The 17,295-nt window shown below is 45.1% G+C and overlaps 1 protein-coding gene across 10 annotated transcripts in view; it reads left to right on the top strand.

Moving 5' to 3' along the window:
* The window catches only part of DGKG (diacylglycerol kinase gamma), a 210,109-nt gene that overhangs the window by 108,805 nt on the left and 84,009 nt on the right, over window positions 1–17,295 (top strand). For all 10 annotated transcript variants that reach the window (XR_013828564.1, XR_013828565.1, XM_079923090.1 and 7 more), the window contains one exon: window positions 6,499–6,563. Coding sequence is in view for 8 of the 10 variants with exons in the window: in XM_079923090.1 (XP_079779216.1) it covers window positions 6,499–6,563 (65 nt within the window). In the remaining 2 variants the exon portion in view is untranslated. The remainder of the gene's footprint in view (window positions 1–6,498; window positions 6,564–17,295) is intronic.

Raw genomic sequence — 17,295 nt, 5'->3', positions numbered from 1 at the left:
AAAGGAAAGAAAAAGAGAAATGATAGGTAGCTTGAGGGAAGAGCAGGGTTAAGGAAAGGGTTTTGTTTTTTAATAAGAAAACTAAAAGGAGAACCGTGAAAGAGAAAAGGAATAATAATAATACCTTATATTTATGGGATTTAAAATTTACCATATTCACAGATATTTTGATTCTTATGATTACACTGGAGGGCAGTACTACCTCCGCTCTGTAAGTGAGGAAATAGAGGATTAGACTAAGGGATTTGCCTTCATTTTCTGACTCCGAATGCCGCCCTCTTTTTCTATTACTAAAACAGAAGAGAGAGGCATTGCTGGACCCGTGATCAGGCTCTGAGAGGATGGGGGCGCTGCACGAGAAACATATTCAGGAGTCTCTGCTGTCCTGATATGGTTTATCTCCCCAGCTCCCCTGCCCTCATGGGGGAAGACGTCTTTCCCTAGCACCCTCCAGCTCCTCCCCCAGTGACCTAGGCAGACCTCTCCCTCCTTTTCTTGGCTCAAAAGCCCCTCTCCTTTGGGACCACCTGCTCAGGGTCCACTTCACGCAGTCTTCAGCTTCTGCAAATCAGACTTGACTGACAGGTCTGGTGTTCGGGGGGTCAGAGGACTTCTGGAGCACGGGCTTCCCATCTTTACAGTGTGACAGAAACTCGTGTCCTTTTTCCTAAACCAGAGGATAACTTGCTGACGTGTACTGAGTACCTAATGCACACCAGGCACAGTGTCCCTATTGGTGGGTACAGCCCTTGCCCTTTTACATTTTGTAAGAAGGATCTGTAGCTTAGAAAGATAGAGACCAGTCCAAGCTGGTGAGTGACAGAGGCGGGAATCACTAGAGTTCCAGTGCCCACCTAGCTATGGACCCTGAGCCATGCAGCCTCTGCACAGCCCTCCATCTCCATGCTGCCGAATGCAGCAGCATTGAGTGGGGAGGCGGGCCTTAAAATCTAGTGCGTGATGGCTCGCCTATACCCCACCTGTACCCTTGGTCAGAAATGCAGATTCCAGCCCTGTGACAGATCCTGATTCATATTAATTCAGTTGGTCCGGGCAAGGTCTGGGAATTTGCATTTTTAACAAGCCCCTGAGATAATTCTGATGCAGACAGTCCCAATCAGGTCCTCAGTGAGTGAAGACAACCCGTTAGAACAGAGAAGGATGGTCAAAGGAAGTGGTTCTTCACAGGAGCAGAACCCAGATCTGAAGTAGGTGACAGAGAGAAAAGATAGAAAGGAGGGGAAAGCAGCACCTGTAAGCCACGGGCCAGAAGTGAAAGCTGAGCCGCAAGACTGGGTGATCTGCCTGGGAGCTTCCAGATGGCAGGTTACACCCACGGCTGCCTTCAGAGTCCTCAGCTGCAAGTCTTTCTTAACATGCCCAGCTCTGGCTGCCAGAAAAAACAGGATTCCTAAGGCCTTCCCGTCCATCTGTGCCGAGCGCCATATGCAAAAAATGACATTCACTTGGTATTGCTGACCAAATGGATGACCATGCCGAAAAGGAAGATACAGCTTCCCCTCAACTAGATAACCAAGCCCTAACCCCAAAAGCCAAAACTGAGTGTGGTTTTAATTCATTCTTACAAATAAGACGGAAGTGGGTGGGGGGATGGGAGGGAGGGAGGGAGGAAAAGAAGGAAAGAATACAGACTAATTGTCCCCCAAGGAAATGCATAGAGGGACTTCCCTGGCAGTCCAGTGATTAAGACTCCACGCTTCCACTTCAGGGGGCTCGGGTTCTATCCCTGGTCGGGGAACTAAGATATCCCGCATGCTGCGTGGTTCAGCAAAAAAAAAAAAAAAAAAGGAAATGCATAGGAACAGATTCTCCATTTCTTTCTTTCAGCGGTCAAGATATTTATTTGCCCTGGGCTGACCTATAATAATCCAATCGGTTCATCTTTCAAATTATGAAGAACTTCACAAAATCTTTCTGTTTTTTTTCATATACCTTTAGCTTGTGCGTGTTTAATATTTTATTGCAAAGCAGTGAAGAACCAGGATTGTTTTTATCTCACTGGTGTACCCTTAGCCTTGTCTCAATAAAATGCTTGCAGGGTTTGTGTGCTCACTCTTTAAAAGCTGGAAAGGGAAATTCTTGAGAAAACAAGTAGCCAACATGTAACCCTAAGAGAATCTGGGGCTGACATTTGCAGAAGCTCTTGCTCCCTATTTGACTTCCCAAACTTTGTAAGAGGAGAAGTAGTATGTAAACCAACCCCCAGTTTGACTTCCTTAAGATGATTAGAGTCGGACTCCTTTGGCAAAGAGAGCTGCAGTCTTCGCCTCTTTTGGAGGACCTGGAATATCTTACTGATATCCAATGTCTGCTGCCCTGCACTTGTAAAGGTGGTGACAGTGACCGCTGCCATGGTGTCCCTAGGTGGTAAAGAATTCACCCTGATGAGTTCACTCACTCCTCTTGGTGCCAATAGAACCCATTTAATAGATGGAGGGATAAGCAGGGCAGACTCCTACCCTAATGAGAGAGTGGCAAGGGCCTCACTGTCACCACATTCCCATCACCCACAAGACACGCCAGCTCCCCGCCAACGAAGAGCAGAGATTGTTGGCCTTCTCAGCCCTGAGACCTGATAACACCCACTGGCAGGAGGTTTTAAACGCAGTCATTCAGAACGCTACTTCCTCTGACTTCTCTGGCCTCCTCATCCCTGCTCTTTATTTTTGGATTTGCAGAAATGTCAGGATGGCCAGGTATCAGTGACAGGAAGTTTGGGACTGCAAAATAATTCCTGTGGTATATGTAATTCTGAACACCTCAAAGGCTCTGCTTTCACTGAGCCTTAACGGGAGGAGTAAACAGCTAATCCCTTGAGTCAATGAAATCTATTTCTGATGCTAGGGGAACCCAGGGGCCAAGGAGAGGCCAGAGTCATTACACTAACCCACACATCATCTTCTACCTGACATTCTGTACTTATTAGACTTTAAGTTTCCACAATGGTAGACCCATTAGGGAATTTGTCAGAAAGTCATCATTACCCTGCAGCTTTTAAATTCCTTCAGCCTCATGTTCTTGTCTGTCACCTATGAGAGCCAGGAAGGTACTTGAACAATGGGCCGGGCCCCACTGAGAGGTGTCTTGGACAAGGGGTCTACACTCTTTTTCATTCCCCAATCTGCTGTCATTTTTCAGAACAAGCCAAATTCCAAATAATGTGTCTTATTGTGTCCTTTCTGTTTTTTTTTTTATCTCCATAGATTGCCAAAGTGACTTAGACCTACACTGTCCAATATGGTAGCCATTAGCCACATGTGGCTATTGTGTACCGGACATGGGGTTACTCTAAGTTGAGAGATGCTATAAGTATAAAGTACACATCAAATTTCAAAAATGTAGTCTGAATGAATTTTAAATATCTCAGTGATTTTTAGATTAACTACATGTTGTAGTGATAATATTTGTGAATTGAAATGTATTATTAAAATTAATTCCATCTGTTTCTTTTCACTTTTTTTTTTTTTTTGCGGTACGTGGGCCTCTCACTGCTGTGGCCTCTCCCGTTGCGGAGCACGGGCTCCAGACGCGCAGGCTCAGCGGCCACGGCTCACGGGCCCAGCCGCTCCGCGGCATGTGGGATCCTCCCGGACTGGGGCACAAACCCGTGTCCCCTGCATCGGCAGGTGGACTCCCAACCACTGCGCCACCAGGGAAGCCCTCTTTTCACTTTTTTAATGTGGCTACTAAAATTTTTTAAATTTATTTCTATTGGACGGGACTGGCCTAGACATCCAAATAGCTCAGAGTCCAAATGACTACTGCTTATATTTGGAAGGGGCACAGGAATCTTTTGTCCAACTCTGCACTTGGGAATTTTAGTTCAGGAAAGAGTAGCCATGTGTCCATACTGCTTTTATCTCCTTTTCACCCCACACCTCATAGAAAGGACCCTGGAGAATGAGGCCATCAGAAATGGGGGTGCAATTCCCACCTCCACCCCCACCATCCGAACAGAAGTCTCATTTTGCTGGAATTATTACAAGAAAGGGTTGGAACCATGGTAGCACTGGTTTCTAAAATTTAAATGAAGTCACTACTGAATGTACGTACAGCCAGCTCAGGGCCTGGCACAGAGAAGCCCAGAAGAGGAGGGAGGTGAATCTTGCCTCTCTTTTTCAGCCCCAGGTAGAGAACCATGGTCAGAGTCTTTACCAGCATTGTCTTTTCAAAACCGAACAGCAAAGGACCTGCTCAACTCCCTCTGACCACTTTGTGTATTTACCACAGGATTACATTGTCAAATTAGGAACCACATGCTTAACTAGTAATATTGTAAAGGCTGGTCTTTGTGAAAAGAAGCTTTGCAAAACCTAGTTATGAAAAAGAAAAAAAAAAAACAAGGATAATCGGAACTACACAGAGGACAGGGGCCTGTGCACATATCCCAGGGAATTAAAAAACCAGGAGCCAGTCATAACAGCGTTGGGGGCAGGGGATAGTGAAATACAGATCGTGCCAGGCAACATGTGATTGCTTTCTTCTTTTCTTTCTTCTTTCTTTTTTCCTGACAGAAGAAAATTAGTGCTTCAAAAGAACACAAGTAGATGGAATGTTTTCTTGAATTCTAAAGAAGCATTTGACAGATGTCACATGAATCTTATTCAGAGTGTTCACGAAACTTGCTCAGAGGAGGGAACTGGGGGCATGAAGTGCTCCTGCCTGGAGAAGCTGTGCAGGCTGGATAGGCCCAGAGGACAGAGGCCCCCCCCCAGGGTGTTGCATCTCTCCCACCGTTGTCCACAGGGGTGCCTAAACTTCAACTCTTGATGTGTCTTAAAAAACTAACAAAGAAATCAATAACTAGAGTTTAAATGTTAAATTACCAATACATTGTTTCAGCAAAGAATGTTTGCCAACCATAAAATAAGCCCACATCCTTGACTTGCCCTGTCCGCCTTTCAACAGGACCTGCTAGCTGGGTTTACTTCTCTGCCAAGTGCAAATATTACAAAAGCTCCTCTTTGCCCCCAACTCGCTTCTGGATTTTCTGTCCCCACCCTTAGCCTGTATTTTACTCCCCACACACAGCACATGCTCAAAATAAGCTTCTGCACTGAGCTACACCTCCTGATGTTAAAAAAAATTATTTTTTCAGAAATTTTCTTTTGTCGGATTTCCATATCAAGAAAAGAAATTAATATGCACTAGCTGAAAATTCACTGTGTGGAATTTGAGTTTTCTTTTAGCTACACAGTCCAGTAAATGAGTTTCTGTATCTTTTTTTCCCTGCACGAATCTGAATCAGCTCCCTTGTTCTGTCTCCACTCCCCCCACCCCCTCCCCTCCCACCCTCCCCCACACCCTCCCCCACACCCTCCCATCCCCTCTCACCCCCTCTCCTCCCACCCTCCCCCACCACCCCCCACCATTCCTAGTTCAATTAGCCTGTTTATTTCTAAAACCCACCACCTGTGCCCCCCCCAGATGTGCTGGGGGGAGGCCTGAGCGGCGAAGGCGGGGCGTAGCACATTCTTTTGCTGGAAAAGGAGACCATTAACAAGGGCAGAGGACCAAATTTGAGGAAGAAAGATGAGTTCAGTTTTAGGACTGAAATTCAGGTTTGGTTCTAGAGTGATACACTGTGGAGACATCAGCAGCTACATGCTAGTAACAACTATGAGAACTCAAGATGGCCCGTGGCATGGAGTGTAGGCTGCAGAATGGGTTCAGGGCTGTGAAGTTCTGCTCCGAGCATGGAGAGCCCGGAAGCATGGTGACGTGAGAACTATCCTAACTGTGAGTTCTGAGGAGCAGGTGGCCAAAGTGCAGCAAAGGAATGTGCTAATAGGAGGACAGCAAAGTGTCTGTAGAATGTGATAATGAGACTCTTACTGACCTTGGGGAGAGTTGTTTCCATGGAGTGATCAAGAGGCAGAAGTCAGAAGTTTAAATATATTTTTAATTATCTGCTAAGCCTGTTATCCAATGCTACCAATTCTGTCTACTGATAGGGATGATTAAGAGTTAATATATAACAGCATCTACCAACATCAGTTTTCTGGTTTAGAGAGTTATGTAAGATGTTATCACTGGGGGGAGCTGGGTGAAAGGGACACAGGGACTCTCGGTACTATTTTTGCAGCTTCTTATGAATATTCCAGAATACAACGTGTTTTTTTAAAGAGTGAATAGGGTGAGGCATTTCCAAACACTCACACTCAGCCCCACGTGGGCTTCTGCGTTCTTACTGCTCACAGACCCAGACACGCTCCCTGCCCCCAAAGGGCAGCCGCGTCCCCTTTCGCTCTCCCTGAACTCGGGCGGGTAGAGGGTGAACATTGCAGACTATAACAGGATGGGGGGCACTGGCCCCAACCTTGGACGTGGTGTCCAGCCTCTATGGGGGCCTCCCCGGTCTCCCCTGTGAGATCTGGGGGATTTCGGTGAGAGAGTGTGCTCGCTTCCGTACCTTCCACATTATGCAGGGTCAGGACCACTAACCAGGGATCTGCTTTCTGTCCCTTTGCCTTTCAGGATGCTTCCATCGCACACAGATTCCACGTGATGAGAGAGAAACACCCTGAAAAGTTCAACAGCAGGTAAGAAGGCCCAGCGGGTGTAGCCGGGGCTGCACTGCCCACCTGCCCTGCCTGCGCGGCCACCGGTCCCAGGCCTCCACCTGCTCTCACCGAAATGTTCTCGCCTGGCTGCCCAGTGCTTTTCCTGCCACGTTGCCGGAAGGAGGGCTTCCATTTCCAAGAAGAAAGCAATGTCAGAAACCTGTCGCAGTCTGGTGGCCTTTCCCCTCGCAGAGGGTGGTGTGCAGAGGGAGGGCCTGGGGCCAGGAGGGAGGGCGTGGTGCGCCCGCTTTGGGGAGTGGGGGTCTGCGCTTGACTAACTGGATCCCCCTCGTGGGGCGCGCCGCTTTCTCAAAACCAACTGCTCCCAGCCCCAATCCCTTGACTCCTCGGGTGAGGGGCTGGCAGGGGTCAGAGGCCTCAGCTTCCCCTCGTTGCAAAGAGGAGGGGGTGGCGGCTCGCGTCCCGGGCCGAGAGGGCCGAGAGGGCGGCGCCTCCGCCTCCGCCTTCCCTGCCGGCAGAGGGCAGCAGAGGGAGGCCCTGCAGAGGCGGGGAGCCCACTCGAGCCCAGCCTCAGCCCGCGCACCTGGGAAGGCAGGCTGTGAGGTCCAAAAACCAAGCAGAAGAGAAAACCAGATCATTTGCAAAGTCAAACCATTCTGCCGGCGGGTAGCATATGGCCACCCTGGGATTGCTCAGTTACCTTTCTCCCTTCCTCCTTGTCCTCTTCTCGGTGGTTAGTTTGCGTTCTTTCTCTTTCCTTTTTGTTGGACCTTATCTAAGTGACCACTTGATCCCACCCCACCCTCAGGCAGGTGGGGAGGAGAGGGGGTATTAATTTGGGCTCAGTTTGAGTCTAAGAGACTTGACTTTATTTAGCCCACCAAGCAGCAGTCCAGTGTTACCCGCACACGTTCATTTAAAGCCAGGCACTCCCACAGACCTCCATCATTTTCATCCCTCCTCGTCTCCCCGGACCCCATGGCTGGGAGGTTAACCAAGAATCAGAAAGTTTTTTTCGGGATCAGAAACTGAACATAATGAAGCTACTTTGACTTCAGGAAAAGTGATCTGTGGAGTCTAATAGCTGAGCTAACCTTATTCGAATGTACTTTCTCTCACACACACCAAGTCAGTTCACAGAACACTATTAACATGTATATTTTCAGCCCCTACTCCTATTATAATCATAAACTTACAGATCAACTGATGCTCTTCTCACAGTCTTTTTCACTCTAATATATATACCAAAAAAATCACTTTAAAAAAATACTTCTCTTCCATCCATTCCAGACTTTTAAGGTCCTCTTTTTACACAGGTACCATTATGCATACTCATGCATACATGCTTGATAAGATGCCAAATGTTTGTGAAATCCATGGGGGGTTCTGTTCATTCATTCAATGAATGTATCTTTTGAAAACAGTACCAGGCACTGTTGTATGGGTGTTTTGGATAGACATGTGTAGGGGGCTCACAGTGCAGGTGTGGAGACAGACTGGAAAGCAGCATTGCAGAGTGATCTGTGTTAAACGATATGAATCAAGGTGACATAAAGCAATGGCATGGAATTTGATGTGGAGGGTCTTCCAACTAGAGAGATGCCTGAACCAAGACACAGAAAACAAGTAACTACTTTCTAGGTTGACAGAAAGAGAAGGTCAACCCAGCGAGAAGGAACCAAATGTACCAGAAGATCCAAAGGAGTGATGGAAAACAGCCTGCTTGGGCAAGAGCAAGCTATTCAGTGTGGTCTGTTGTGTGGTCTCCTTTAGTGGAAAGAAGCAAAACCTCCGCAGTTTGTAGAGAGCAAGGAAGCAGAAGGAGGGAAGAATTTCTCCATACTGCAAAAATCAATAGACAGGTCAACGTATGACATAAATAGAGCAATCATCAATTATCCACATGATTAAGTACAGTTAGAAAGATACCTCTGTCAGAAAAAAAGTTGTAACTTCATTTCAACCCAAGTATGAACAGTTTCACTGTGATCTGAATGACTGCTTTTCCTCCCCACTTCCCAGTTTCCATCAACAAGACTACTCTTTGCAGTTAGGTGTGTATTTTACTCTTCACCTGGTTGAGGTCAAGGTCATGTGGTCACCTAAGGATGCCAGACACAGGGATTTGCATGTAAATCCATGTGCCTACTAACAAGTGAAGATGTAGTGGCGTAGAGGTAGGCCCTGTTTCACAAGGTCCCAGAACACTTCCTGTTAAGAACTTTTGAGTCCATGCTGCTTCTACCCTGCCTGCTTGCTCATGTTGAAAATACCCAGGAATGCACAGTTTGTCCACTGAGAGGCAGGCGAGCAGCCATGTTTTTCCAGGATTCCTTATTTAGCTTTGGAGATGGTTTTAAATAGGCAGGTGGTTGTTGCCATGGTTACCCCATTACACCAGCAGCTAAATTTAGGAAGGGCCACAAGGGATAGGAAGAAAGCTTGATACGGGGATTTGGAAATGTAAATGATATTATCAAACAAGGTTTCAGTTTTACTCAGCTAAACTTAGGTTTTCCAAAGAGTAGTCACTGCTTGGCTGGATGCCCTTACTGTTAATGCCTGGGACTAGGCCCTCAGGGATAACCCTGAGGTTAAATCTAGGGAGTTGTAACTGTTTTGTTTTGCTTTGTTTTGAACAAGCAAATGTGACTAGTCAGGGCTAGAATTTATCAGGAAACTTGAATCTTTTGCGTTGCTCATTCGGTTTTCTGGGCTATTCTAACAAGAATTCTTAACCTAGGTACAAGGGCTGCAGGAGGCCTGAAGACACCTTGGAATTGTATGTAAGATATTGAGTACATTTTTCTGGAGAGAATGTCCGTAACTATCAGAAGGTTCTTGAAGGGACCCATGACCGCTCAAACTGTTAAAACTAACAGTTCTGAGCCCTCTTTGAGTCCTAAGAGGCATCAAATTATGACTCAACTGTTGGGGTTTCAGGAAATTCTTCCCCCAGTGGCCTCTCGACATAGGTTGTTTGTTGGCAAGGAAGGTGGTTGGTTGCACACAACTGGTGTTCCCTGTGGAATCGTTTTGTTCATGGAGTAAGAACCAGGCCCAAGGATGCTGGATGATGAGCCGGGTGTGATGTCAAGTATTAGAAGACCTTTAATGGCAGGGATAGGGCTATATTGAGTTCCTTCTGCTTCCTAATCGTTAACAGGCTAATTACTAATTGCTAACTTAGGAATGTTATGAAATTTATCATCTCATTGTTGGCATAAACAAAAGAGAGATTTAATTCACCTGAGATTATATAATGTGTTATTAAGGGTAATTAAGACATGGTTCCTGCCTTCAAGGAATTCATAGTCTAGCAAAGAAAAAATAAGCCTCAAATATTTTTTACAAAATGATTTTCACATACAAAGAGGCTACATGTTGTAGGTCATAGAGTATACAGGAAGCTGTATAGTATAAGACACTTATTAATGGTCGTATCCTAACATCACTTGTAAATGAATCGTTTAGAGTGCAGAAATTGTGTTGTAAGGGAACCAAACTAAGAACTGTTATTTTTTGAGCTCCTACTACATGCCAGGTGATAAACTAGTTATTTTAAATACATTAGAATATTTGAATCCCCAAACTGCCCTACAAGGTAAATACTAACATTCCCATTTTACAGATAACGGAACTGAGGCTGGGAGAAGCCAAGTCACCCGGCCGAGGTCATACATCTTTTTAAGCAGTGGGGCTGATCTGATTTAAGCTAGCTTCTAATTCTAGAGTTCAAACTCTGTTCTCTGCACTTGCTATCTTCCGTGGATTGCATCAAGCAAACACCAATTGTATATTAAACATTCTGGTGGGTACTTGATACATGATCCCACCCAGTGCTTGCAATGACATGCAAGGGTAAATGCTACTGTCCCCATTTTAGAGATGAAGAAATTGAGGCTGAGGAAGGTGGAGCTATTATCAGTTGGATCCACTTTTACGGATGGTCTCCATGTGGAAGTGCCTGCTGAGTTCCAGAGAGGGACCGCAGCTATCCCACCACTCTTACCTTGTGCGGTGGGACTCTTCTCCCTATCTCAGTGTCCACAGCAAGGAGCACGACTGACTACATGACTTGCGTGGCCCAGTGCAAAGTGAAGTGTGGGGCACCTTGCTCAAAAATCATGAAGAATTTCAAGTCAGTGACAGCAGAGCATTAAACCAACCACAGGGCCCTTCTCAGTGTGGGTTCCCATACGGCTATACAGATCTCACAGCTATGAACTGGTCTGATCAAGGAGAGAGGAGATCAAAAAATGAAGACACATTTGCCAGGGCTCACAGAGTGGGGAGTTGGCAATAAAGGTAAAAGAATGGAGGAAAGAGGGTTTCAGTTAGGGGAGGAGGGGGACGGATTATCAGTCCCTCAAACAGGCGGTAGTCAGAATTAGCAGAGGAGCCAGCAGTGTCTTCCAGGTATCCAAGAACCAGTCCCCTACAAAGTTTCTGGACTCACTCTCTGTGAAGCGTTTTGTATGTATGGGACAGATACATATAAGCTACCTAATTCCGATGTCACTGTCAGTGAGTATCCAGAAAGAGAAGTCTAACTATGGAATTTTTTCACTGTTGCTCAGAAACTCAGAGCACTTGAGGAATGTGGTATTCCAAACCTGCTGAGTGCCATCCACTTGAATATGTCCCTCAGCAGTTTAGGCTGAAGCAAGATATTTCCTGTTAGGTCCTTGAAAGGGACCGAAAACAGAGCTTCATTCCTACCAGAAGCTGACCACCTTTCCCAAAAGCCCTTGAGTAATGAGCGGGCTGTGGAGTGTTCACTTTCTTGGAGCCAGGCCCGTGGAGTAGCTGATGAGGGGTTCCCCAGAAGCCCTAATGAAGCCTGAGTCCTGAAGAGGCTGGCAATACATCTTGCAAATAACTAAGCCCTTAATAGGTATTTATAGAATGAGGCAGCAGGGTATAGTCTAAGTTGGCATCAGAACTTGGCCCTGCCACTCACTAGCTATGTGACCTTGCGCAAGTTACTTAATCTCTTTAATCCTTTGCTTCCTCCCCTGAATCTTACACGGTTGCTATAAGTATTTAATGAGATAATGTGTAAGTGCATGGCACATAGTAGGTTCTTAGTAAATATTTGTTGTTGCATATTATTGAATGACAGGCATGAGGAAAGCATTGCCTTAAATTTGCCAGTAAGGCATTGACAATAAAAGGCTTTTCTGGTGGAGTGGCAAGTGGGATTCAGTTATTAGAGTCTTGGCTTCATTGACATGGCCCTTGACCTGAAAAGTTGGAGGAGACTCCAGCTGTGATACACTGAATCTGTCCAGATCCTCTTAGGGGGCGGGAAGATAGCACCAATTAGCCAGGATTGGATTGGATTCTACAGACTGGAGCTGTAGAAAAAATTCCCTTCATTGGCTCCATGGGTGTCCAAGAGGCAGAGATTCGGGGTCTGAAGACCAGGGAATTTAAGTCCAAATGCCAGTTTCAGGCTAGAGGCAGGATCGAGGTAGGGGTCGCAGACCCCTGTTGACATTATAACTGGAGGAACAGGGTGGGAGTGAGTAAGAGGGAGTTGCAGGACAGGTGCCATGCGCTCCATGGAAAATCTGGGCTTACCAGCTGGGGCCATGGAGTGCACAGTTGGTGGGTAGGCGGGTGGCCCAGGGCAGTCAGACACTGGAGGTGTGATTCCCCTTCCTTTGCTGATGCTTGCTCTCCCCTCACCCTCCGAGCATCTCTTCTCCCACTTTAGATGGACACAGAGATGTTCTGTGGGAGGCAAAGTAGAAGCCAGCAGAGCTCAAGCCATACAATTCTGGAAGCAAAAAGGCCTCCTCTCTTGAATACCTGTAGCACGCTCTGCAATCACAAGCACAAACCGTATCACCATTTACTTAAGATGTTCTTTTTGTATCTAAAAACGAGACCATTCTACGCTATTTTTTCCAGGAGCCCTGTGAGGGAGCCCAGTGTTACGGCCCAGATTTTTGACTTTCCCAGAGCATACATGTACAGCAGCAGCAGATACATCAGGGTTAAAATCTTCATTCTGTGCCTGAATTGGGTTTGCTTCTTCTTATCTAATACTCAGCAGCCCAAGAAAGACCTGCCCTAGGTAGGACTCAGAAGTCCAGACTGTCTGCACCTGCTTGCTTCAATATATCAAACTAGGTTTTTTCAAACATGTAGGATTCAGAAAAGCCCCAAGTGAAGTTGATTATGGCATTTTCTGTTTTTATTCTTACTCCCGTATGTATTTATAAAGGAAATGCAAACCTTATGCTTTGTGTTCAAGTACCTTCAAGTCTTCAAGTCAGGTCCGACAGAACCACTTACTTAATTAGTCGAATGTTTCTATACGAGCCCACAAAAATGTTTTATCCCCCATCCCTCCTAGAGAGAGAGGCAGCTAGTGAAATGAATGAAGTATGGGTTCGTGTTTTTTTCACCAGGCGTTCATCATTACGCAACTGCTGAAGACCAGGGTTTTTTTGGCTGTCTTATTTGTTTACAGTCAGCCCTTGATTATTTGCAGGAACGAGGGAACAGCAACATAGATCATTTAAAGCTGTGGATGGTCAGAGATTTGGGGAGGCTGTTGTTAATCTTTGTGTGCAGGTCTCTGCTCTGAAGATTCACAGTATTTTAAATGATATGAAGTCACGTGAACTCTGAACATTTCCTTCATTTTCCCCCTGGCTCCCCAGTCCATGTTGGAACAGACAGCACAACTTCTCAGACTGGTACACACGAGCAGCCTATGATATCTCAAGGCTCCTTACAAAGTTGCTTGTTTGCCAGAACAGTTCCTTACTGTAGCTTAACAGGCCTTTTCTTCTAGCCCCCGCCAGGCTGGAACATATCCTGCCAGGTATGATTCATGTCAACGAAGAGTGGAATCAGTTTGTGATGATATCAGAAGGAACTTGAAAGCCAGCTTTGTTTTCAAGTCTTTAGGCCAGATATTCCAAAAGTTATCAGTATTTATTTATTGATTGCTCTCTAGAAATATTTCCATCAAAGAGCTCAAGATATAGCATAGGATGAAGTTCAGAAGTGTTAAGGTCAGCATGATAACCTCATGGAAGAAAATCAAAGTATACAAATTGACGGTAAGGTGGGAACTGGCTAGGTCCTCAAATGGGTGTTGACAGTCTGAATGCTTTCCAGAAGGGAGAGGTCAGGAAAGTGCTGGAATCTGAAACCATGTCTTATAAGGAAGGGCTAAATTGGGGATTGTTTCACCCAAAGAAGAGAGGACTTGGGAAGAAGTGATTATTGGCCTCAAATATTTTAAACGTGCTTCTCATAAAGGAGGAATTAGGTTATTTTGAGTGAAAAATCAATGGGAAAAGTGACTGGGTAGACCAATTTGAGCCCCATATAAGGGACATCAATTCTACCAGTTAAGGCCATCCTCAAGTGCAGGGGGCTAATGGGTAGGGGAACAGGTGTGGTGAGTTTTCACATGTTATGCCCAAGCAGGCGCTGGACAATCATTTTGGAGCTCCAGTGGAGCCAAGTGCCCAGGAGGATAGGTTCTGTCATCAGACAACCTGGATTCAGATTCTGGAGGTGCACTAACCACTTGTATGTGATCTTGACCAAGCTACTCTTCTAAACTTCAGTCTGCTTACCTGTAAAATTGGAATATAATACTATATTAGTTTCCTATGACTGCTGTAACATTACCGCAAACTAGCGGTTTAAAACAACACACATTTATTACATCACAGTTTTGGAGGGCAGAAGTCTGAAATAGGTCTCACTGGGCTAAAATCAAGGTCACATCAGGGTAGCATTCCTTTCTGGAGGCTCTAGGGGAGAATAAATTGCCTTGCCTTTTCCTGCATCTAGAGACTGACCACGTTCCTTGGCTTATAGCCACCTTCTATCTTTAAAGCCAGCCATGGCCAGTTAAGTCTTTCTCACATTGCATCCCTCTTCCCCTTAAAGGATTCTTGTGATTACATTGGATTCACTCGGATAACCCAGGATAATCTCACCCCTCAAGGTCAGCTGACTGCCAGTTTAAATTCCAACTGCAACCTCAATTGCCCTTTGCCACGTAACGTAACATATTCATAGTCACAGGTTCCAGGGGTTAGAACATGGACATCTTCAGGATATCATTCCACCTACCACAAGTGCCTTACCTCGTAGAATTATTTTGAAGATCCAATGAAACAGTGCATTTAAAATGCTTGTTACAGAGGTTCGGCACGTCAATGCCAGCTATTATTATTACTAACATTCTTATTATTACAAAGACAGAACCCACATAGATGATAGTCATGTTAAATGACTCAGAAAAGCCCTTAAAACTATGAGATTTGGAAATTCTCTAAGAGGGACAGGTAAATATCTATTGGTCATAGGGTAGGAGTCATGAAAAACACATGGCACTTTTTTCATTTATCTTGACAGAGTATCGTCAATAAAATAACAGTACAGGTATCATTATATAATTTAATAATATATCATATAGTATGATATAGTATATTTCAAAATCATTATAAATAATTTGTAAAGTTCAGAAAAGTTAAAGGAAAAACCAATCACTCATATTCCCGTCACTCAAAAACATAATATTGCCATTTTTGTGCATTCCAGCAGTTTACTTGATATACGTATTTTAAAATAATTATGATAATATGTCCTTATAAAGTTTTATGTACTATTTTTTAAACAAATTTTCCTTATTCAAATAAAGGCTTGTTGTAGAAAAATAAATCCTATTGTACCCCCCCCCAAAAATAAACGTTATTAGCATTCTAATGTATTTTCCTTCAGCACTTTGCTGCACAATTTTATTTACTTAAGATCACACGGTATACACTGGGTTAAAACATTATTAACCCAGGGCTTCCCTGGTGGCGCAGTGGTTGAGAGTCCGCCTGCCGATGCAGTGGACACGGGTTCGTGCCCCAGTCCGGGAAGATCCCACATGCCGCGGAGCGGCTGGGCCCGAGAGCCATGGCCGCTGAGCCTGTGCGTCGCAACGGGAGAGGCCACAGCAGTGAGAGGCCCGTGTACCGCAAAACAAAACAAAACAAAACAAAACATTATTAACCCAGTAGCACTTACAGGTTATAAAAGACAAATGATATAAAGGAGCTGATTGGAGTGAGTTTATCTGCAGTGGGAGTTTTATTGTCTTTTCCAATTAAAAAAATTCCAGTGATTTTGTTCAGTTAATATGAGAGTTTTAAAGATGGTATTACTCAAGTCCCTTTGCAAATGAAATAACTACTTGATATGTTATGCAGTTCTACTTCTGTGGAGAGCAAATAAAAGGATATCATTCTCTCCAAAAAAAATAAATAAAAAGATATAATTCTCTTAGCACAGTTCCTGGTCCTGTACATAGTTTTGCTATATCTGAAAAAGACCAGTTTGTGTTTTATGTGACCATCAGAGATAGCAAGAATTACCATCTGGGCTGTGCAGTGGTGTAGTTTTTTAAGCATGCATGACTATCAGGCTGTATTGAAGTGCTCACGAAGGCGATAAGCCCAGTATAATCAGCATTGCTCCAACTCATACTAACAATAGGAGCCATCATTTATTGAATGCTTTCAAGAGTTTTATGTGTATTATTTTTAACTGGTACAACTCTCCAAGGAGCACATAAATATTATTGCTCCATTTTACAGATGAGAATATTGAGGCTCAGAGAGATTATACAACTTGCTCAAGAATGTACAACTAATTAGGGGAGTGGCTATTCAAACCTAGTCTGTCTGACTCCACAGCTTCCACTCGTCCCACTACACTTCCTGCCTCCGTGAATGCCCAGTTTGGTGCCCCATGACCAAAGACGCACTCAGGAAAGAGACAAGAGAAGAGCCACAGAGACAATTAACAAGGCCCATGAGAAAAAATTTTTAAAAAATCATTTTTCCTGGAGAGGAGAAGCAGAGAATGTGTTGGGAGCGGGCCTCAAGGGTGTGAAGGATTGACAACAGGAAATAGTGACCACACCTCCTTACTCTTCCTCTCAGCTCAGGAAAGAATGCGAGGGGAAGAATGTACTTCTAAAGTGAGGAATTGCCGTTTGGAATGGGAGGAAGAATCTCCTGGCTTGGAGACATATTAAAGGCTAAAATGAGTTATTGAGAGAAGTATTGTGGAATGTCTTGCAAGATTTCTAAAAACAGAAGACAGCCTCATTCATCTGGGCTGACAAACACATCATCTCCTCTGAGCCCAGGAGTGAGTCATTGTGCTACCAAATGGGAGCCCCTGCTTCCCACCCCACGAATGACCAGGGGTCCCCAAGAGACCTCTCACCCGCTTTATTCCTCAGTTCCCACTTGGGCCCCAAGATGACTGCTCCTCAGCAAGTCCTCAGCAGCCCCCTGGCCCATCCTGATGCGCTTCCCTCTCAGGCCCACCCTACCTGGAGCTGCTCGTGGCTTTTGTCCCGTTTCTGCCCCACGAGAATCTGCTGCCACAACCCACGTCCCACTTTATAGAATTTAAATGCCCCTGCTTTGCCTTCAGGGCCCTTTATAAAGTTCTCCTTCCCAAACATGGGGCCAGTCTCACTGTTTGCTTGCTCCATTATTCCCACCTTACCCCCAAGTGCCCTTAATTTCTCAGTCTAGGATGACATCTCTGGGACCTCATCATCACCTAGCACTTGTTTCAAAATGCACTCTAAAATATTCTGAAGAGTCCCTCCCTGCCCACCCCCAGCCCTGGCCTCTGCTTTTTCTTAGAATCCATCTACAAGGTTTTTTGTTTTTGTTTTTGTTTTTTTGCAGTACGCGGGCCT

The sequence above is a fragment of the Stenella coeruleoalba genome, assembly GCF_951394435.1.
Source record: "Stenella coeruleoalba genome assembly, chromosome: 5".
In the NCBI taxonomy this organism is placed as follows: Eukaryota; Metazoa; Chordata; class Mammalia; order Artiodactyla; family Delphinidae; genus Stenella; species Stenella coeruleoalba.
The sequence above is the reverse complement of the archived record's forward strand: the minus strand, read 5'-3'. Positions and strand labels throughout refer to the sequence as shown.